The sequence below is a fragment of the Periplaneta americana genome, chromosome 13, assembly GCF_040183065.1.
Source record: "Periplaneta americana isolate PAMFEO1 chromosome 13, P.americana_PAMFEO1_priV1, whole genome shotgun sequence".
NCBI lineage: Eukaryota > Metazoa > Arthropoda > Insecta > Blattodea > Blattidae > Periplaneta > Periplaneta americana.
Genome location: NC_091129.1, coordinates 120,883,912 through 120,908,110, shown reverse-complemented (window position 1 = coordinate 120,908,110; position 24,199 = coordinate 120,883,912). Strand labels below are relative to the sequence as shown.

General features: G+C 34.5%; 1 protein-coding gene across 2 annotated transcripts in view; it reads right to left on the bottom strand.

Moving 5' to 3' along the window:
- The window catches only part of LOC138712320 (NADP-dependent malic enzyme-like), a 143,005-nt gene that overhangs the window by 2,280 nt on the left and 116,526 nt on the right, over positions 1 to 24,199 (bottom strand). The window contains exons 4-12 of one of the 2 annotated variants that reach the window (XM_069843952.1): positions 23,169 to 23,350; positions 22,256 to 22,436; positions 19,908 to 20,036; positions 19,459 to 19,641; positions 18,239 to 18,464; positions 14,739 to 14,881; positions 12,578 to 12,748; positions 9,993 to 10,116; positions 6,904 to 7,023 (exon numbers count right to left, since the gene is read on the bottom strand). In XM_069843952.1, coding sequence (XP_069700053.1) covers positions 6,908 to 7,023; positions 9,993 to 10,116; positions 12,578 to 12,748; positions 14,739 to 14,881; positions 18,239 to 18,464; positions 19,459 to 19,641; positions 19,908 to 20,036; positions 22,256 to 22,436; positions 23,169 to 23,350 — 1,455 coding nt within the window. In that variant the 3' untranslated portion in view covers positions 6,904 to 6,907. The remainder of the gene's footprint in view (positions 1 to 6,903; positions 7,024 to 9,992; positions 10,117 to 12,577; positions 12,749 to 14,738; positions 14,882 to 18,238; positions 18,465 to 19,458; positions 19,642 to 19,907; positions 20,037 to 22,255; positions 22,437 to 23,168; positions 23,351 to 24,199) is intronic. The other variant, XM_069843951.1, reaches the window with a different exon arrangement.

Genomic DNA, 24,199 nt, shown 5'->3' with positions numbered 1-24,199 from the left:
ACATTACAAAAAAAATTTGTTTTAATCAAGTGTAATGTCTTTAATGTTATATAAAATTAAAGAATATCAACGTATTTTATATATAACATATAATTTATAATATATTATATCACGTCATGACCATAATACTAGCTGGCCACTATATTGGACGCATGGGTCCTAAGGGTTAAGTGGTCCTTACTTTTACAGAGTTTGGGAAATGCTGTTGCGAGCCTTGAGAAAGTAACATGCCGCAAGGCTTAAGAGGAGAATAGATGGATTATTACATTATTTATACGTATAAATGATAAAATTCATGCTGTGAATTGCTGTTGATATTCTTCTATAGCTTTTACAGATCAGCTAATTGTATAATATAAGAGTTTTACTTCAACTAGAGAAGTTATAGTTCCTGAACAGCCAAAATATTGTAAAGTTTCCATTTTCATAATTTTGAAATTACAATATCACATAACTGTTATGAAATACTAAGCATTTTATAATGAAACGTAAACAAATCTTACCTCGTCTTCAAGAGTACAGGTTTTCATGCACCATGCCAACATGCGCATTGCTAAGCCAACACTTAAAAACATTCTATTAAGATATTACAATAAGCTATTTCAACATGTTTACATAATACCACACCACCATTGACACAAAGTGGAACAATAAATGACTTGGGTTATTAGATTTGCTAGATTACCGTACGTAATTGTACTATACTATGCAAATGTAATAGGGTTGAATTTGAAATTTTCACTTGATAGATAGAAGTATTATAGATGTATTAATTTGTCCTACAGCTCAGTGGTCAGAGCGCTTGGTATTTAGAACCAAGGACCGGGGTTCGATCCCCGGCGTCGGAGCGAATTTTTCTCCTAGAATATTAAGTGTTGATAGAAGTGTTTGTCGAGTCATACTTACTTACTTACTTACAAATGGCTTTTAAGGAACCCGAAGGTTCATTGCCGCCCTCACATAAGCCCGCCAGCGGTCCCTATCCTGTGCAAGATTAATCCAGTCTCTATATTCCTTATTATAGGGATACGTAACAAGCTGTTTTTACGGTGATGGGTTGTTAGCCCTTCGCCCAACCCCCAAGCTGGAGGACCACCCCTTATCGGCTGTCCACGACTGCTTATTCAATATATTCGCAGCTACCCTCCATATCTGGAGGCCGTCTCCTCTATCCGCAACCTGAGGACGCGCCATGCCGTGGTGATATATCAGGTAAATAAAATGTCTTCATTGCAATTTAAAGTTATCGACAAAAATATTAGCCTGAATTTAAAGTTATCGACAAAAATATTAGTCTTCAAAATATCGAAGATACTTGGAGCAAACATTTATCCTGAATGAAAAATTATAGATCAAATACAAATAACTTCAACTACCTCAGTTATAATATATAGTTTGATGAGTTCAGGTTACTGTTATCAAAACTCAAATGTTTGTTATTAATAAAAGTTATTAAACATTATAGTTTCTATACTATTCATATGTCTATTATGCTTATTTTGAATTTGAAATGAGCAGCTCAGATATTTCTAGAATCAGATAACGTGAAACATACATAAAAGATTATTATACCAGTACATAAGAGGTATATATGCCTATTCAATAAAGTTGTATGCAGATCTTTTTCAAGTAGGAACCTGAAATATGTAAGAACATTTGGAACTTTCTAAATTGGCTCAATAATTTCATATTTAAGTTACTCTATAAAAAATAAATTAAAGTACCGGTACCAGCTCTGTAATTTATGTTGTACAATGCAAAGAAATTAAAAAAAATACAAGAAAATAAAAGGAGCTTAGAACAAGGTATTTTCCAACCTAAATCATTTTCCATTTCAGGCTTCTTAAATTGAAGTTACGTCATTATGCAATGTAAGCTACAAATGTTCGTATCTTAATATTTTTAGGTAATCTAACAATCTAATAACCCATTACATAACAGTACATACAAGGAAAGTCTTCAGTAACACTCAATACGAAATGAAGTTAAAAAAAAGGAGCAGAAAAAAAATTAAGATTTTATAGAATTTATAGGAAAAGTACTGCACAGGTAGGGATAGAAATGAAATATAAATACGAAAATATTTATTTATATTCATTAAAGACATAAAATTCATATTTCGTACAAGTTTCAATGCAATCATATGTCTAAATACTATGAAGAAGTAATTATTATATACAACACTTAAAATTAAATAATTGAATACAGTAAAATATTACTGTGAATATAGAACCAGCAGAAAGGCAAGCCAGAAGGAAGTTAAAAAACTCGGTAACATGTGCTGCATACATGGAATCTTGCCAAATTATAAATAATAAACTGGAACAATTATTGTAATATGAAAATTAATTTAATTGGAAAGAATTCAGCAGCAGTTTTTAATTTATACCAAGAGTTCCGTATATTATTAAAATTGCAATGATTAAATTATGTACATTCATTTAACTTATACACTTTCATAGTACTATAATTTTGATCATCAGAACATTTCTCTGGTACTTGCTCTTTCAATTCTAAGATCAATTACTGCACTTGTTTATGTGCCATAAAATTATCTTCTGTGCATTAAAACTTTGAGGCATTTGGTTATACTAGTAAAATTTCCTATAGGCTACTCCGGTTATACTGCATGGTTCAAAGATGTTTAATTGCATCAGGTTTTTTCTTAGCACTAAATTATTATTTCCACTTTCATTGAATTTGATATGCTTCAATATTAGGTAAAAAATTGTAAATTTAAAAACAGTTAATTGATATATTATGTTGTTTGAATTTTTGTGAAAATTTGAATTCACAAACATATTTTTAAATTGCAATATTTGGAAAGTTCAATTAAAAAACTAGTCACCCCCTCTCCCACTTATTTTCTTTTGATGACGTTGGATTTTTTAAAATTGGTAAACTATTTTCAAGGTCTGTGAAATAAATGATGAAATATCTTCACTTAATTCTTCTTTTATTACTAGAAATGTGATTTTGTTTGTATGTTCGTTGCAAAAACCAGTCAATTAAAAATTCGTTAATTGGTTTCCACTTGAGAGATGTTTTCTGATTATTTGATACTCATTTTCAATTTGGCTATTTCATTCTAGAATTTTTTACTCTCTGAAAAACTTAATCTCCTTGAGATGAGATATATCCAGCTGAACTTGGGTTCAGGACTAAGTACCATTAGACCATTGAAGATGACCATGATTCTTAATTTATTAACATATACGGTGTATATATATATGTTATTAAATACACCAAACTAATATCATGAACTTGTAAAAAAGAATTATATGGGAGTCTCGTTAATAAACAAGAACAATTTTTTCTGCCTATCCATTTAATTGTCCAATGTAGAGACTGAGTCTTAAATCACAAAATGGTTTTTGGTCATTTTTGGCTTAAGAAATAGTGATGCAATAACATACATTGTTCGAACTAGCAAGTTTAAGCTTCCACATATGTTCAGATCTTCTAACAGCACAGAGTTTGTTATACATGATAGTTATCGACTATTGGGAGATCGTAATTTAAAATAATTTATTTGATAGTTTTCATTTTATTTAGCTTTTTACTCTGATTCGTAAACCGGATGAATGCAATTACTTAAAATATTATTGTTCCTATGGTATTATTTTTAACCTGTACTTTTTAACGTAAAATTATATATATATATAAATCGCATTTGGTTAAAAGTATAACTTAATGCCTTAAGATTTATGCAAATTGTAATTTTACGGCACAGCAACATTATCAATTACGAATTACACACGATTCTCATCAGTTATAAATAATCACAGTTATGCAAATTTGGGCTTGCTGGTCCAGCCTGCAAGAATCCCATCACAAAGAATTCCCTTACTTTAATTGAGTTTAGCTATGAGATGTTTCTGTTTATAGGTTAAAATTCAAAGATATTTTAAACAATTTCCTAGAGGGGAAATTTATTTATTACTGCATTATAATAATATTCACGTTAAAGCTCAAAGGTTGATTTGTTTAAGATTAGACTTGTGCCAAGAACTCTGTAACAGAGTTGAGGGCAGTGTTTTTTTTTTTAATTACCATAATATATTTATGTTCCAAATGATTTAAGTGAAAATTATACATTTAAAGAGTGTGGCGAAAATTAGAAAATAAGCTAAATTTAATTAAAATGTGGGATTTCCTTGTAATTTAACTTACTGGAATTAACCTTTCATGATCACCAAATATCTTTAAGTATTGCTCTTTCAAACTCAAGAACCTCTGGGTTGGGAACGAAAAATTAATTACTTTTATAGTTTAATAATTAATTTCTGACAAAAACACTCTTAAAACAACACCAAAACATTGCAGTGATTAAAAAAATTTGTTTCAACATTTTATTTACGATATAAATTAAGAAAACTGGTGACATGAAAGGGTAATAAGCTCTAAATAAATTGTTAATTGTAATGTTTATAAACATAGAAAAGAACCTATTTTACAAAAGAATACTATAGAATAAAAATATTACCTGTATAAAAATAAGAAAAAAATATACATGGAATATAATAAATACGTGTAATTGTAGTGGTGTGTGGTTTTCCCTGTTCAAAGTAATATTACAGAAGTTTGCACCTATATCATTACTGTTATTCTTTGTCATATGATTTAAATGTGAAAGAATATTTATGTCGTAATTACTTTATAAATGTGTGTCAAAAGTACATATTATGTACATATTTTTCTGTTTATATTCAAAAATATTAATTCAGGACGATAATAACTCTTCATTATAATTAGAATGATTTTCACGTACATAAGACGAATTGTGTGTGCATTTTTTTTTGTTCTAGACCAAAATTTATTTCTAATAAATTAATAAATTGAGACATAGGAATTTATTATTGGATTTTTTTTTTGTTTTTGTTTTTGTTTTTGGTAAAAGTAAGCTTTTATTGGTCTCACCTCATTGGTTGTTTAGAGAAATTAAGTTTTTAAACGGTAAATTATTTTATAAAAAAATAGACAACAGAAATAAATTTTAGATGTATCATTTAAAGATACACAGCTTCCAATCTCGAGAGCCTCCATTTTTCTGGAAACTCCTTATGGATAAGTCCATCCACAATATCCGGTACTTAGGCAATTAGATTGACGCCGCACTTACTGCATGACACCTTGTACTCTGGCAATTGGTTGTTCTTATTGATGTTCTCATATCGAGGTAGACTTTTTAAATATGAAGTACAATATGATGGAGCAGCATGTGTTATTAGTGAATACTTTTGCTAAGTATGAATTATATTTTGAGTGTAGATTTAAATTTGTGAGAAAATTTCCTGATGTTTATGTCTCAAGCAAGTCAGTAATAAGGAGGCTTTATAATAAGTTTTGTGCTACTGGTTCAATCTTGGACAAGAAAGCGAATAATAGGCGGGAAAAACTGAGACTATATTAGATTATCATTAAAAATAAGTTCAAGGAAATCTCTCAATCATCTATCAGCACAGTTTGCAGAAACAAAATTAGCTACTGAAATTTCGACCATATAAGATTTCAATAATTCAAGGACTGACTAATTTTGATAGCAACACTATAAATAGTTTTGTACTTTGTTCCTGCAGTCAGTACATGATGAGACTGTGAATCCAGAACTGATATTTTTACTGACAAAGTGTAACTAGATTTATCAGCATATGTAAACCTTCAAAACAATCGTTATTGTAGTTCGGAATCACTTCATGAGTTACATGAGCGTCCACTGCATGATATTTGTAATGTTGTTGATAACATTAAGCAAGAAGAACTTGACCAAGTGGTCAATAATTTATTGAAATGATGTAAAGCTTCTTTCTCTGTGAGCAGATAAAAATCATTTTGAATATTTGCTGTAATTTAAAACTGCTTGCACATGATCAAAATTTTCTTCCATTTCAAGAACACTTCTTAAAAATTTATCAGTATTGAAAAACGATTTGTCAAAGACTATTTCATATTGCTAAGTATTTGACAAGATTTAAAATATGTGCTTTAAGTTCATTCTGACCTACTGGTATTAAATATTACAATATAAATATGTAATACATATTTGGAAAATAGCACATAGACCTATGATTCTATTACAAAGTTTATAAAATAATGTTTATGTTTTTGTGCTAATCGAGCCACCTGGACTGCCATATTACTAAGATTTATTGAAATATTCATAACGACATTTTTTTTATCATGAAGTCTGACATATTACTTTAATACGAGACTAAATTTTAAAAACTTCAGTTGTGCAGAGTTTCATGATTATACTTCAAAGAAGCCTGATGTTTTGCATAATACTAGTTTTTGAGAGAAGTATAATTGGTGAGGTTCATTGATAGTTATTATTCTTTGTGTGTTTGAATATTTTAAGAAAATATAAAAATAAATGCATATTATGATATATTCCTTTTAGTTGCATTTTAGATTTTGATATTCAATATTCCTACATTATCCTACAATGATCTACATTTCGGTGTAATTTCGTGTCTTACATTTCATTAAAATAATTTCATACCCTAATCATGTACAAACAGTTTGACTTATAATTAAATACTGTAATTACACATTTAATCCTATAGTTTAATCATAAGATTAAAGAGCAAAAGTGAAATGGATCCCATTATGATAGGCTGAGAAATGGCCAGTATATGTTTGGGGGCGCTCGAGATTGGAAACCCTATGTATCTCTTCATATTTATTATACATAATTCCTGTTTTACAGAAATTCAAGTTTATGTAGCACATTGCCTTCAAAAAATGGATACAGGGAACTAAATAAGAACACACAGTCTAGTAACTGAAACATAAAAAGTAGAGAAAGCCACACCAACTGAAAGTTTTAAAGAAATTCAACTGCACACCAAGCCAAAGTGATTTACGGATGCAGAAAGTAAAACTGGGGATTTCTGAGCTGACCTGCTCAAAGCTTAGGCCAGGCATACGAGCAGGGCAGTGCAGATTTGTAATGGTAATCGTAGAGTTGAGCTCTGATGAATTCTTCCTTGTCTTCTGGTTCAGGATCGACAGAGGCCATTCCTGTAAGACACGTGTGAACAAAATGCATGCCAATTTGAAAAATCTTTCCCAATACAATCAACAATAAGCATGCGGACTCTATACCCCATTCACGACAGATCTCCCTTGTTCTACAGTCAACAGAGTACAATCATGAAATGAGGAGGGGCTTCATAGAATAGTAGTTGTGTTAAGTTTAGAAAGAATTTATTATTTAATCTATCTTGAATGACAAGCAATTAAGGGAAGTGATTATTTTTTTCCAGTGTTGATGAAGTATTAAAAACACAACGTTTCGAAGTTCTGCTTACCAAAAAGGGTTTAAGAAACATGGCTACTCTTTTACATAATATCATCTAGTATACATTAGATATTGCAATTTTTGGAAAGTTACTTTTGATATACAATGATAGTTTGCAGATCTTAAAATTTACAAAGATTGACTTCATTAATACTTTACTTTAAGCATTTAAATTTTGAGAACTAACTCGATATTTAATTATTTTGAAATGCATTCATCTCTATTGGTATTGCAATAAATATTTTGTTTAAAAGTCTGTGAGTGAAATTAAAACCTTATTGTGGTATGTTGTGCAAATAACATGATTATGAATTCCTTCACACATGAAATGAGAACTTTTAAGAATACAATAGTAGTATGTAGCTGTAAGACACATTTATGTATCCACTTTGCAGGCAATGTCCCCGTAACCTGCCACTACTACCCTTATAAATAGCAGAAAGACATTCCCACTCCAGCTGTGAGTAAATTAAAAAAAATAGAATTCTGAAGTCCCCCAAACCAAAACACTCCCTTATTTCCCTCCAACCCTTCACCTTTGCAATGCAAATCCTTACATAAACGCAAAACATGTGTTTCATTAAAAATAGAGAGCAGTTCGTAAGTATCCAGTGCTCTGGTGTGTGACAGTGAAATAATTTGCCATCTTGTATTTCAATTTTTTTTTACAATATCCTCGCTATTTTCTATAGCTCCACAAGAGATGATATAATATAAATGAATATATTATGTCCTATCCATTTTTTTCTGTTGATTATGTATCGGTAACTTAAAATTAGGGGAAATTAAAATTTTCAGGACAGGAGAAGATGGTCACAGAAAGAAATTACTCCAGAATTTTGGGGTGTTATGGACATGAGAAAAAGATGACAGAAAAAAGATAGCCCAACCATATCCTTAGGTGGTCTCCCCCAGAAAGAAGGTACAAAGAAAGACCTAAAAGAACATGGAGAGTGGTGTTGTAGGAACCATGGAACAGGCAACGGTTGAAAGTTGGAGAGACTTGTAATGGCCAGTTTCATTACTCATATCAGAATTAAACTTGGTACATATCAGTCTCACTTATCATTCTATCACTGAAATAATGCATGCAGTCTTAGATATATCAATCTTCTCTAATGCTATATTAAATAAGATTGGTGAGAGAGCGTCACCTTGTTTTAATCCTGTTTGATTTACGAATTCTTCTGATGTAATTCCATTTGTTACTACTTTGCATGCTGTATCTTCCATAGATATCTTATATAATCTGATTAATTTCAAAGATATTCCAAATTCAGCCATTATATATTCCATAGACTTTCTCGATGTATTGAGTCATATGCTTTAACAAAATCAATAAACAGATAATGTACTTCCTGATTATATTCCCATACTTTTTCATTAATCAACCTGATGATATGTATATTACCTGAAGTAGATTGGCCTAGACGGAAACCATTTTGATACTCCCCAATAATTTTTTTCAGTATATGGTCGTAATTTGTTCAGTATTATTCAATACCTTTTCCTTTCAGTTCAGTCTAATCATCAATTGAGAATGGATATCTACACTTTTCCTGAGTTAGCCGACGTGGTAATGTGTTATGGGGAGGCTCGCTCCACATGTACCAACAAGAAGAAAAAACTTCATATGTAGTATTTAGTAATGATATACCTCTATAGTTATGGAAATTATCTCCATCTCCTTTTTTATGTATGGGTATAATGTATGTCATTTTCCATTCATTTGGTATTTTTTCTTCATTCCAAATTTATAGTATTGTAGATAATTTACATTTTTATTTCCGTGAGTGGTTGTGCAGGCTGGGTCCAGTGCACTGCTTTGCCTGGGGGCCTATAATGCAGTTAAGACGACCCTGATGAAGACGACACCAGTTGTTTGTAATATTTCAATTGTTGATTTTATAGTTATTCAACTGAAAATTGTGACATTGCTCGGGTATGACCATTAGCATTTATATATCTTACTTTCATTTACCCCTCTCAGATACATAAAATAGCAAAACAGGTTTCAGCCAATAAATGCTAAAAGAAATAATAATAACCCGTGGCACTACAGTCCATGAAGGGCCAAGACCGACCAGCTGGCTACTGGCCTCACGGCCACATGCCGAAGTAGAGGTAGACGATCATCCAACCAGAATAGAGGTATCGTGTGGTTAGCACGATGAGCCCCCCTGCCGTTGTAGCTGGTTTGCGTAACCGGATTTCACTACCTATCGGAGCTCTCCAAGTGCATCACGATGCTGGGTGGGCACCGGTCCCATACACTGGCCGAAATTTCATGAGAAAATTTCTTCCCCCATGAGGAGTTGAACCAGCATGCATTCCGTAACGCGAGTCCTAGGCAAGATGCCCTAGACCACGAAGCCATGGCGCAGGATGCTAATAAATGCTATTTATTCATATACTCGTAATTAATGCTATAATTTCATACCTCTACTTAAAGTTCGTATTAGCAGCTAATTCTTTGTATTTAATCTCTTCCTACAGCACCTCTCCCTGTATGACTTTGGAAAGAGGTTTCGATTTGGTGATTGAAAGGTTCTCTTGCTACTATAAACTTTTAAGTGACTCAGCTTTTTTTTTTTTTCCTAAGTATATTCTCCAAGTTCCCAGAAATTGTAAGGATTTGTTTTGCATGTAACACACCCTGATAGAATGGCTGACTGGTCATGCAGCTTACCGTGCTCATATGCGTGCTCTGCAACTTTAGCAGCGATCCTGATGGAACATTTCTGGATTGTGCTGAGTGGAGGGTAAAGACTTCCCTTCTCCAGGTCGTCTTCAGACACCAAGTCAGCCAAAGCCTGCAAGTAGAAGCACATAAATCATCATCATCATCATTATTATTATTATTATTATTATTATTATTATTATTATTATTATTGTTATTGTTACTATTATTACTACCGTATTATTATTATTATTATTATTATTATTATTATTATTATTATTATTATTATTATTATTATTATTACTTTTGTTCTCTATTTTGTCACACTTATTGGGTACTATGTTTCTGCAACATTTGTAGTTTGATTCCAAATTACTGTTGCCTGACCAGTTCATTTCTTTATTCTGGTGTTGGCTTATACTCCTACGATTATCTTCTTTCAATTCCATTTTCATAAACTTACAAACATTATAGTGACTGTGCGAACATGTAATGGTATGAGTGTGTATGTCTCGTTTTATTGTAATCCTACAGAGTGGTTAATAGATCGAGAGTTCAGGTTTCCAATGTGATATTATGTTTTTTGATTCTGCGCGCATGCAAAGCATTGGTGATTGCCTCCACCTGTGGCTGAAGGTTGAGTTGGTCGAGCTCACTCCAGTGTAGGCCTGCATGTTGGATCAGCAATAATAATCTCTTTCTCCCTTTGGACAGCATGAAAACGGCGGGAACAAATGTAAGGTAACAGGTATTCTCGGTCTCAGTCTCTCTGCGAGTTAGTAATCTTGGCTTAATCATTTCGGTCGACTTATCAAAATTTAGAACCAGTAATTTTACGATCTGTGCTGTAGTAGCTGATATTTAGTTATGTTATAAATGCTCATCGGAAACCATATTTACCAAATATGAATAATTCTAATTTATAGACCTATCCTTTTGAACCTGATGGTGTTAGTAATTGAATTAATTTTAGATTAGCTATATTTGTATATATGAAGAAATGATAAAAAGGGATCTTGTTAGTTACATCTGAATGTAAATTATATTGTTGAATTAATTTTGTTGTTGACCTGTTATTAAATAAAAATGTGACTAACGGAGGAAATACAAGAGAAGACATGATAAGAACGAGCAAAGTAACGAAGTGACTACCAGATATTAGTGATTGTGAGGGCAGAATAGATGGGGCTTTTGAGGGGTTAATAAATGGCGAAGTGGAGGATAGAATAGTGAGGAAGATGGAATTGGCGAGGAAGAAGAGTGCGAAAAGGTGAGTGCAAGAAAGTCAGGGGTTGCAAAAGTGATAGAATAGAAATAGAGAAGAAAGTGTTAAGTGAAGAAGAGAGTGTAAGAGTGTAGTAAGATAGACATACAAACAATGAAGAAAAGAAAATTAAAGTGAAAGAACATCTGAACAAAAGTGAAGTGGAAGAGAGAGAAATTGTAAGTGTAGTTAAGTGAATTAGATATTTAATGTTTTTCAGTGTTGTGGGTTGGGAGTAGTATCAGGGGTACTATAACTGTAGGAGTATTATAGAAATAAATTTATGGAAAGAGGTGATTAAAGAGGAAATTCAAGAGTGAAGTGAAGAGAGAAAGTTAAATACGGTACGTAAATAAATGGAGGACGGAATAGTAGGGAAATAATAAGTGATGTGTTGTAAAATAGAGAAAAGGGAAATGTAAACAAATAATTTCAGAGAAAATAGCTGAAAAATAATGATTAAGAGTAGGTAGATTTAAGAATAGAGAATAAATAAATAAATAATATAAATTATTAAGGAAGGGAATATGCAATATTTAATAGGAAAGCGAGAAATGGGAGAGAATAGAATAGGATAGATAGGGAAGAATAGATAGTAATTCATTTAAAACAGAAGAATAGGAAGTAAAGGCTGATTCACAATAAACCAAGAACAGAAACGAGAACGGAAATAATGTTAAAATATATGTACTGAAATGTGAGCATTCACAATAGTTAATTGTGAATGCTGGCATTTAAATACATTTATTTTAACAATATTTCCATTCTCGTTCTTGTTGTCGTTTCCGTTCCCGGTTTATTGTGAACCAGCCTTAATCAGGAAATACTTGGCAAATGAATATATTAATAGAAAAGGATGGTATGTATTAAAGGAATGGTGAATCGAAAAGCAGAAATGTGATGATCCACCATAACTATAAATTGTAAAGTTGGCTGAGAAATAAATATATCATATCATAAAAAAAATAAAAATGTTTTCTCCTTTGGTTATGTTGGGTGTTTAGCTGACCCAACCTTGTGAAATTGCAATTACCTTGTCCATCTTGTAAAATAACCCATGGCACATTTCAATATTGTGTCAGTGTCTTTAGTACCAAAGGCAACTGAACTCTAAATTTGAATTTATCTTACATGCCATCATTCGTAAAGGATAAGTATTATGTATAAAATAAACTATTACGGTACAGTAAATGAAAACTTGGCTGTGATTGACAACTGCACATGTTAGTAAGGGTTACGAAGACCAAGTTGAGAAGGCCGTGCTCGCCTTAATTTTTTTTGTAAGTGTTTGTCTTTGCAGAAGTGTAGGAAATTGCCACATTGCACTTACCTTGGCTGCAACTAGGAATATTTCGTCGCTGATGTGTCTGATGCCAGTGCAGATGACACCAAGGGCGACACCTGGGAAGATATAGGAGTTATTGCCCTGGCCAGGGTAGTAGGTCTGACCCTTGTACGTCACAGGCAGGAAGGGTGAGCCACTCGCGAACACACATTGGCCCTGCACACAGTATCAATATTGGAAATTACATTGATTTTGTATTGTTTAGATTTGGTTTTGTTTCCAAAAAAATCAGCCTGCAATATAATAATAATTGTTATATAATTCTTAGCTCTTGGCAATAAAACCATTAACTCTCTTGGTCTCCAATATTTCTCACACATAGTATATTTGGAAAAAAGTGTTGGACATTGCTGAAGATGATTCTGATCCATTTCTTCCTGAAAACTGCACAATGGACAAAGTGGTGAAGAAGTAATTCCAATTTGTTCAAGTGTTTTGACAAACATTGATGCCCTCTGAGTGAGTTATATTGTTATCAGTGGTTGACTTATTTTGTAGAAATTGTTATCAATGGTTGACTTATTTTGTAGAAATTATTATCAATGGCTGACTTATTTTGTAGAAATTGTTATCAATGGTTGACTTATTTTGTAGAAATTATTATCAATGATTGACTTATTTTGTAGAAATTGTTATCAATGGTTGACTTATTTTGTAGAAATTATTATCAATGGTTGACTTATTTTGTAGAAATTGTTATCAATGGTTGACTTATTTTGTAGAAATTATTATCAATGGTTGACTTATTTTGTAGAAATTATTATCAATGGTTGACTTATTTTGTAGAAATTGTTATCAATGGTTGACTTATTTTGTAGAAATTGTTATCAATGGTTGACTTATTTTGTAGAAATTGTTATCAATGGTTGACTTATTTTGTAGAAATTATTATCAATGGTTGACTTATTTTGTAGAAATTATTATCAATGGTTGACTTATTTTGTAGAAATTGTTATCAATGGTTGACTTATTTTGTAGAAATTCTTATCAATGGTTGACTTATTTTTGTTTGATATGAAAAATTTTACTTTGAGATTCTCTCTTACATAAATAGTTTTGGCATTCTAAAAGAATGAAAGTAGAATAGAAATGGAAAATAATGCAATAAACTCGTAGGAAGATAAGAGGCATAGGATGTAGGAATAAAGGAAGGAATTGGAAGGTACGATAATTAAAAAAAAAGTGACTACAGTATTTCAGAAGAGTTTCTGTTTCGACACGAAAGTAGTTGTAAAATGATTATATAACATAGAATATAATAAATATAGAGAGGGCGATAGGTAAGTAGCTATGATGGTGGTGGTGGTAGTAGTGTATGGGGTCTAAAAATTTAAATTATGGTTTATTTAATGACTCTTGCAACTGCAGAGGTTATATCAGCGTCACCAATATGCCAGAATTTTGACCCCCAGGAGTTCTTTTACATCCCAGTAAATCTACTGACATGAGCCTGTCGCATTTAAACACACTTAAATGCCATCGACTTGGGCGGGATCGAACCTGCAACCTCGAGTACAGAAGGCCAACACTATACCGACTATGTTACCCAGGTCGACTGTAGGGTCTATGTATCAGAAACCTGGACTATGACCAAATAGTATATAAGAGACTTAGAAGTCTCTGAAAGGAAAATATTAAGAACCATGTATGGCTAGTTACAGTGAATAATAAAAGGAAGGTCAAGTATTGTAATGAATTATATGACTTGTTCAGCAAAACAAGTTATTTTCATGTTCAAAACAATTGGCTGGACATTTAATAAGAATGTAAGAACTAAACCAGCAAAGTGAGTCTCCTTATCCAACCCAGTGAGTACCAGGTCAAAAAGGACACCGAGGACCAGATGGGATGATAATGTAACATAAGATGCCACAATTACTGGAGCAAGTAACTGGATGAAAAGACTAAAATGAAAACCGGAAGAGTTACAGACACTTGTGGAAAGCCTGGGACTGTCAAAGGGTTGTTAAGCCAATGATGGTGATGAATGTTGAACTTTGCGTGCATGTACAAATACATGAAGGGACCTTCAGAAGTGTGGTTAACAAAATATCGAGATTACGACATAGAAGACAATGGACAAACATCCATATCTGATTGAGCTCCCAACTGATGAAGAAAAGAAGCTGCAGATCTTCGTACTTACATTTGTGTTTGTGTACGCAGCTTCTGCAGTGCATTCAGCCTTTGTGGTCGGATTGCTGAGGGCGAACACAATGGGACGCTTGTTGAACGACGCCAGATCACGCAGGATCTCTGGTGTGAACACTCCTCCCACAGCAGCAGCACCTGAGAGTAAGATAAGCGTTGAGAGTCAAACCTTTATTTATAAGCATACGGGTACTGTGGCTGAGCTGTTATAATGAGCCGCGGTAGTACCACAGTCTAGTATATACAGTCACGAAGCTTGAGCTGTTGAGGGTACTAGGAACAATAGACTGTGCCATTGTCATGAGGTGATAGTAGCGATCCTAGTGGTTAGCAACTATCTATAGATGCATAGTCCCTATGTATTGAGCTTCATGACTGTATATACTAGACTGTGGTAGTAGGCCTACTATAAATCAGTGAATAAAAGACGAATATTTTCCCTGGATAAAAAATATAATACAGATGAAGTAAAAATTAGTATTTTACCGTCGAACAAATATGTGGTAAAACGGTTTAACACACATTACCTGTAGATTACTATAGCTTTTCCCATACTATATAGGTACATATATTGAAGAGAATATACACTATCTACCAAAAAGTAATTGGGCACTGTTCTTGCCTCATTAAAACCTCGTGGTACCACCTCTTGTTGCTAACAAGTAAACGTTCTGATAGGGGCAGATTAAAAAAGTCAATTTTTTTTCTTCCACCATGTTAATAATGTCAAAAGAAGTGCTTATACAAATTTTTGCCACTCGACCGCAATCACGAGGGCCGTAAAAAAATAAGTTCGCCAGGAGTCATTAACAGGAAAAAAAAACACAATTTCATTGGATAAATTTATTGGAACAGACACAGCAATTGTTGAGTTATTTTTCAACATATTTTCCATCGGAATTGAGACATTTGTCATATCATGGGATCGACAGAGAGAGGTGCAGACGCAGTCAAATGCTGGTTCCGATCTGAGGCGGCTGACTTCTGCAACACAAAAATTGATTCCATGGTATGACAAATGTCTCAATTCTAGTGGGGGATATGTTTAGAAATAGCGCAACAATTCCTGTATCTGTTTCAATAAATATTTCCATGCAATTGTGCTTTTTTCTATAAACGGCCCCAGGGAAAATCACTTTCTGGACGGCCTCATAATTGCGGTCGAGTGGCTAAAATTTGTGTAAGCACTTCTTTTGACATTATTAACATGGTGGAAGAAAAAAAATTAACTTTTTTATCTGCCCCCATCAGAACGTTTGCTCGTAAGACAGAAGCCACCTTGTCAGGCATGCTCTCCACTAGTTTGTGTAGGATATCCACTGGAATGCGTCGCCATTCCTCTTGCAACATGGCACTCAGTTGGACAATGGAAGTTGGCCACATCTCCTGAGACCTCAGCCGCGGTCCAATTCATCCCAAAGGTGGGATTGAGATCAGGACTCTGTGCAGGCCAGCCCAACCGGTGAACATTATTGTCTGCATACCACTGCATTGTAGCCACCGAAACATGGGGCCAACTTCCATTGTCCAACTGAGTGACATGTTGCAAGAGGAATGGCGACGCATTCCAGTGGATATCCTACTCAAACTAGTGGAGAGCATGCCTGACAGGGTGGCTGCTGTTATAGCAACAAGAGGTGGTACCACGAGGTTCTAAAGGGGCAAAAACAGTGCCCAGTTACTTTTTGGTAGATAGTCTATTTAAAAGCCTTGGAATCTTAATTGGTTTTAGAAGTAACCCACAATTCCTGTTAGTGATATTCTTTTCTCATTTTCTTCAATACCAAACAACGATATTTTTCGGGACTCATAGATTACACGACAGCCACTCTCTTCTTCTACCACACTAAGTCTACTTTCGGAATTCCCATCACAGAGTGTCATCCTTAGTTTTCTAAGGGTACTGTACTGTGCTCCTCCAGTAAGTTCATTATGATCTCTTTTGGTGGTATTTCCAATCCCGGATTTGTGATACCCATCAACTTGATATCTTCAGAAGCTTAATTCCTTCATTTCTTTCTTCTTGGTATAGTATCTGCGTCTAATTAATGCCCCAGCCAGTGTCAAAGAGGATGTTTTTTTTTAAAGAGATAGGAATTTATTTATTATACCTTTTCAGTTGTTGCTCTAACAAGAAGCTGTGACATATGTCTACTAATGATGTGTTAGCAATTGTAATTGACATTTTCATATCTACTCCACATAGGGTAAAAACCAATCTTGTCACATCTGGAGTTGATGATGACAAAAAGTTAGTAATTTTAATTTCAGTTCTAATTAAAAGTAATCTGATATGTTAAAATTTATTCACAGTGGATGATGGTGATAGAGATCAATGTATTGATGTCGGTATAAAAATTGTAACCAGGAATTACCTTTGGAACGAAAATGTGACAACACCGTTTGACATTACAAGTATTGACGTGTGCAAAAAAAAAAGTATTGCTTTCACAACAACATGTGTCTTTCAAATGACAAACTATTGTTGGCGTAGTCTTAATAGGGTGTGCACTGGTACTCTCAGCACACCCCAAAGCTATGGACATACATAACATTGTATCCGTAACAAATTCAATCCAAGATCCTTTAAAAGGAACCTATGGTGGGGAAAACCATAGATGAGCCCTTTAAGACTACATAGAGGTTTCATATTCAGTGTAATAAGACACACTGAATTAGAATTCTGGCTTTAATGGATATTATAGAAGCTTATAGGCTGCCTTGAAAAAGATTTGCATGAAAATAATGATTTCTGATAGTAATGAATAAGTCTCATCAATATTTTTTTCGTAAATTGCGAGGCATATGGAAATCTTATCGAGTAATGCCTGCTCATTATATTATGCTGAATATTTTGTTCAATAAGACGTTTATTTTTCAGTTCTAAAATTCGCGATTTTCCTTTCTGTATTGTCTATAAAACATGGAAAATATCGTTATTGATGTTATCAATCCTGTACGAAGCATTTACCAGTGTGATAGAATAATGTAGCAGCAGTGAAAACTATCACAAAAATGTGTTTTGTTGGTGACACTGCATTTGCAGTTATTGTTGTGTAGGCTATTAAATATTAGTGCAGTGTATGTTTCAACTGTTCAAGTGTTTACCCACATGTTTATTGGGATCGTTCGAAACTAGCATGAATTCAGTGGAAAGTTTATTGAAAAATCTTTATTTCTATAAGTTTAGAAATAATAATGAAAATAAAACAATTAGTTTGGCAACTCCAAGCAAAAACCTAACTCAAAAAGCCAGACAAGGGACAACAAACTACTTATATCAAGTTTAATAGGAAAGGATAGACACAAATTAGATTTTCCAAGAGATGTCTAACATGATACAAAGTAAGTTGTTACACTGCATACTACATAATATCTAATAACATAACCTGATTTTATTCACGAGCTGTCACAAACTTTATCTGACGCTGTATATTATCTGTGATTTGACGTTATCTGTGTACCGGTAGCCTATATTTTTATCATTTTGCTCACCTATTATAACAGAGGGCTTCACTTTCTTGACGACATCACCAAGGTTCTTGATTGGGGGGTGGTTCTGGGCATAGTGAACTTTGTGTCCAGTTACTCCACCTTCTGGCCGGTCTTTAACAATCAGTCCCTTTGAGTCGACCATCCAAATTTTGGCCCTGGCATCCTCCAGTGAAGTCCCCTCTTGCTGCATTGCCATAACACACAGCTGAGCAATACCTAGAGAAGCCTGTCAACAATAAAGTTGACAGTGATGCATTAGATATTGTCCACATCAGTTTCTTGAAATATAAAGGCTTATGCAATTTCGAGGTTATGCAGTATTAGCGGAATTGATGTTAGTGGCATGATATTTTAGTAAGGTAAGCCTGAGAATTTATATGGCAAATTGAAATACCGGTAAGAAATAAATATTACATTTAATGTAGGACGTAATAAATATGGGAAATCCCTGTTAATATTCGGCTGAGAAGCTTTTATCATTCAGTCTGCTGTCAAAAAAACTTAAAGTTACAATTTATAAAACAGTTATATTACCGATTGTTCTTTATGGTTGTGAAACTTGGACTCTCACTTTGAGAGAGGAACATAGGTTAAGGGTGTTTGAGAATAAGGTGCTTAGGAAAATATTTGGGGCTGAGAGGGATGAAGTTACAGGAGAATGGAGAAAGTTACACAACACAGAACTGCACGCATTGTATTCTTCACCTGACATAATTAGGAATATTAAATCCAGACGTTTGAGATGGGCAGGGCATGTAGCACGTATGGGCGAATCCAGAAGTGCATATAGTGTGTTAGTTGGGAGGCCAGAGGGAAAAAGACCTTTAGGGAAGCCGAGACGTAGATGGGAAGATAATATTAAAATGGATTTGAGGGAGGTGGGATATGATGATAGAGAATGGATTAATCTTGCTTAGGATAGGGACCAATGGCGGGCTATGTGAGGGCGGCAATGAACCTCCGGGTTCCTTAAAAGCCAGTAAGTAAGTAAGTATTGTAGGACGTAAACCCACACATAGATAGCATGAATTACATGCATGGTATAATCTATCAGAAGATTAAAGAAAAAGTGTCAACTCAGTGGTAAAATGTTTGCAGACCGAACTGGAGTTCGAAAGTAATAGTGCTTGAACTTCATACAAGATAATAAAGACATTGATGCTGGTGGTACATTTAAATGTGTTGAGATCTCCACCACTGCTGCATGTAGACGCCCTTACCTCTCCGGCACCCTGGAAGAGAACAACGTTGTCGGACAGCCGTGTGTTGGTAATGCGGAGGGAAGCTAGTAGTCCAGCCACTGCAACTGATGCTGTTCCTTGGATGTCGTCGTTGAATGTGCAATACTTGTTGCGGTACTTGTCCAGGAAGCGGAATGCATTGTGGTTGCCAAAGTCTTCAAACTGCAACACAAACAGGCTATAAATGTTAACCACAAGCACTTGGTGAGATGGCGATGAAATCGAGATGTAACACCTCATGCAGCATGAATGACGTGAGATAAAAAGCGATACAGATAGATGTGTAATGCAGCTGAATGGGCTCAAAAATTAAGAAAGTTTCTGTAATTATATTTTATTATAAGGAAATGGCTATAGCTGCCTCCTAATGGATGTCAAAAAATTACAACCATTTGACAAATATTGAAGAGATATAAAGGAGCTCTTACCTGGATGAGTGTGTTCTGGCCATATCGCTTGACAACAGCTCTCATGAACTCATCAATGAAGTCATCATACTCTGTGCCAGTGACTCGCTTGTGCCTCAGACCAATATACAGAGGGTCATCCAGCAGCGACTGAAACAAGCACAGAGATGAATTATTCTAGCTATGAACTCTATATAAAAAAGTGATAATTTCAGAGTGAGATAGAAAACAGTGGTGCATCATTGTAAAGTGGTATAACTTGAACTTTTTGAATTGTTTGCAGAATATTAAAAAAATTCATATTTCGAAGGTTACCTTTATCTCTAGGTGAAGAGAAAATGTCTTACTAATTGGGGTCATCACGTGAATTTAGCCAGTAATAACTACCCCTCATCTTATTCTTTTGTTTACTTGAAACTGAAAGTAGTAAGAAAGTAAATTACAATTTGAAGTAGTGACCTACATTCATTTTTTGAATGAGGCACCTTAAGCACTAAGTGGAAATATTATCGATGTGCACATAAGCGAAACAAAGAAGCAGCAGTTGCAAGATGGCACCTTTTACGCGTATGATCCGAGCACTGATGTATGCTTTGTCTCAGGCTGGTAATGATGTCCTCAAGACTCATCACATGTAAGTATCCAGCCTAGCTTATCTTAGCCTTCATCCTGTCTGCTCGAATCAAATTGCAAATCTGTTGCACGTTTGCCTCTGTGAAAATCTCCACTGGCCAATTGACTTGGTGTTTTGATAACTGTCTGCCTTTCAGAGAACTTCTACACCCAATTGTAGACAGCTTGACGTGATAGACAATGCTGACTGACTGCTGGCAGAATTTCTTTATAAATATCTTTTGCTGCCAGACCTTTTGCTCAGAAAAATAGCACAATGGAGCAGTACTCCAAACTCATGGCACTCGCTTGCATGAAACAAGTAAACCAGCAGGAATTGACGGTTAGGGATGGGGATAGTTCTCTTTTCCTAGAAGAAAACGGTAGAAGAAAGTGGGGTGGGATGGGAGTTTTATAAAGTTATGAAAGAAAATATAATTCGACAAAGTTAACGTATAGTTTCAAATTGTAAGATTAATTTTGTTAAACGTGTGTAGCATTAATGAAATGAAATACATGTTAAAAGAGTAATAATTGAAAATTACAAAATCATATTAGATAATATAATATTAGGAAGCTACGTAACTAATATATTGTGGTCGGGTAATAACTCAAAACAACTACCTTCATAGTAACTCATAAACCTGTATTCTACCCCAGAAAGTAGGATCATTCCTAAGGAAAACTAAAATAGGTGTCTGAGTGGATGGTATAATTTCAGAATTGGATTATACATTCTTGCAGTGATGCGGCCATCTTGTAACTGCTGCTTCTTTGTTTCACTTGTGGCACTCGTTTGCACATTGATCATCTTTATACCTAAATAATACTGCCATCTAGCGGTGATAGCTTCAGGTGCCTCATTAAAAAAATAGGTCACTACTTCGATTTGTAAGTTACTGATTTGCCTGTGAAGACTTAATTATTGGAACATATTAGTTCTTACATTATGATTCAACAGCAATAGAAAACTTAGCAAATTGTATCTTTTTAGAGAAGTCCTCTACTTAACAACACCTTCAAGATCGCAGATGGCTCTTGTTTTAAGTCATAGTCCACGAAATTTCTTTTTTCCAGCCCTATAATATATATTTATGAATTTTTTAAATCGCAGATTGTAGTAGTAATAACAAATACATATTTTTCTATAATGGGTTTACATTAAAGACTCCCTTCTTCGTTAGATTATGATAACATTGATGGAAGAATAGGGAACAGAAGAAGAAGCTATTCACAGTCAGTGAAATTGTATGACAGTAGTGGAGCAATGTTATAATTAGAATTGAAGATATCGGTGCAAAAACCAATCAAGTCAATTTTTGTGGAAAGTCTTTTTTATCTCCTGTACGATTTTCATATCTGGACTTTACCGATTTTTTTGCACCGAGGTCTTCAATTGTAGAAAGATGCTGAGAGAAAGTTACATTTTCATCCTGGATATTTGAGTTCAAACCTTTCAAAGTTTAAATGGCATCTGTGGTGGGTGAAGACGATATTGGGACAAACAATTTTTCTAGGGCTACTCAATCCACTTTCCTCTGCTATCGTTTCAACATTCCTCCATAATTTTCAATCATCTTGATCAGTGGTGAAATAACCCATCAAATTGCATCATATATTTTCCATAGGAGTCTGAGTTTTTGGAATCCATATGATAAACATTCGACAGAGCAAGATCTTGAAGACTACGCCTGCGCCTGAGGTTTCAAGCATGGCACTGTGCTGTTAAGCATTGCATTCCATGAAGATCAGCTTACCTGAGTGTTTGTGCCCACATCTAGTGTGATGGGCAGGCACTGATGAGGTTTTATGCCTGCCAGAGCTGTGTACAGGGCCAATTTGCCCACAGGAATGCCCATGCCATATGCCCCTAAGTCTCCCAGTCCTAGAATTCTCTCTCCATCAGTTACAACAATGGCTCGGACGTCTGTTTCAGGCCTGCAAACAACATATGAGTAATCTCAGTGACTAGCGAAAAGAAAACATAGTGTAGATGTTGACTTGAAGAATGGTTTCTGAACTTTGATCGATTAGTAAAAATATTAACATTTTTCCGTACCTTCGTTCCATGAAGATGGATTTTGGAAACTGTATTTGTAGAAAATTTGGAAGTCAATGTATAATTGATCTTCATAACCAACGTTTTCACAAAAGTCACGAATGAGATCAAAGTTTTATTTTGGCTTTGGGTGTTTAAGCATTTGGCTTTTGTATCTTTCCATTATTTGTTTGGAAGGTCTGTCTACTTTCGTTCTTCCTGTAGCTATTTAATATGGGAGTCGTAATCATGGTCTAACGGAAGAACTAAAAACCATATTTTACGACGCTTTATCAACATCTTAGGTTATTCAACGTCTGAATGAGATGAAGGTGATAATGCCGGTAAAATGAGTTCGGGGTCCAGCACTGAAAGTTACCCAGCATTTGCTCATATTGGGTTGAGGGGAAACCCCAGAAAAAAACTCAACCGGGCCACCTGGTTTCGCGGTCAGACGCGCTAACCGTTACTCCACAGGTGTGGATTCATAAGCATCAATGGCATGATAAAAATGTACTTGTACAACAAACAGGAAAGAACGTACTCAACGGACAAAATTATCAGGTCTGAAATTATGGAGTGGACAATATATCCAAACTAAAAGAATGATTGTAGTGGTGCTGTTGACTCACCAGTTCCTGAGAACGTCGTAAACGTGTCCCCGGTCGTGGATGGTAATGAACAGACCTCTGGGTCGTCGGTAAATGAGCCCGAACTTCTGGCAGGCCAGGCCGACAGTGGGGGTATACACGAGGGGCATCAGTTGTTCCACGTTTTCTGACAGGAAGCGGTAAAACAAACGCTCATTGCGGTCCTGGAACAAATGAAAGTGGCATGGTATCCTTTATAACAGAGCTGTGACAATTGAAATATAGCTGAATATTCTTAGCCTTACATAGGCACTCAACGGTAAATCGCAACCTTCATTTCTCTATATGGCGTACTGTTGAATTTAATGTTAATATCTAGTGGAGGAGATGAGAGGACTGTTAATACCGTTATTTTATGAGCTGCAATACATATATAGGTGCAAACTAATTGAGCATATTGGGAATAAATCAATGGCTTTCCCAAAATACACTATGAAATGTTTCAAATAAAACAATTTTTATCTCGAAAAGGAAGCAAAAACGAGCAAAATTGTATCAAAGATTTTTGCAAATGTGGCTTCCGGTAGTAGCTCCCTGTAAAGCAGGTTTGAATAATTTCAAGGAAAAATTGTTCTGGGGCTACCCCAGCTCAGTTGGAAGAGCATTTGTGCGCTAAGCGAAGGGCCCCAGGATCGATATGCGGTCCCGGAATAATTTTTCCTTGAAATTAAAGATTTTTGTTTGAAATATCTCAAAGAATATACCTTGAAATGAATGACCTTACTTACAATTCACCTTGTTTACATCTTTCGTGCCGGGAAGTAAAAGTATGAGTCAAAATAGCCGTTTTTTTTTTTCCTTTCTTCTTCAGGATAGAGTTTTGAAGTTTCCAAATTAGTGAAAACATAAACTCGTGAGATTTGAAATGAATACATGATCATACGAGTACTTTTGAAACTGGTTTTTTGCATTGCATAGTTTCATTCATTCATTCATTCATAGTGTTCTGCCCAAGGACATGTATTTCACTGCAAATCTAGCTTTCTCCAGTCTTTCCTATTTTCTGCCTTCCT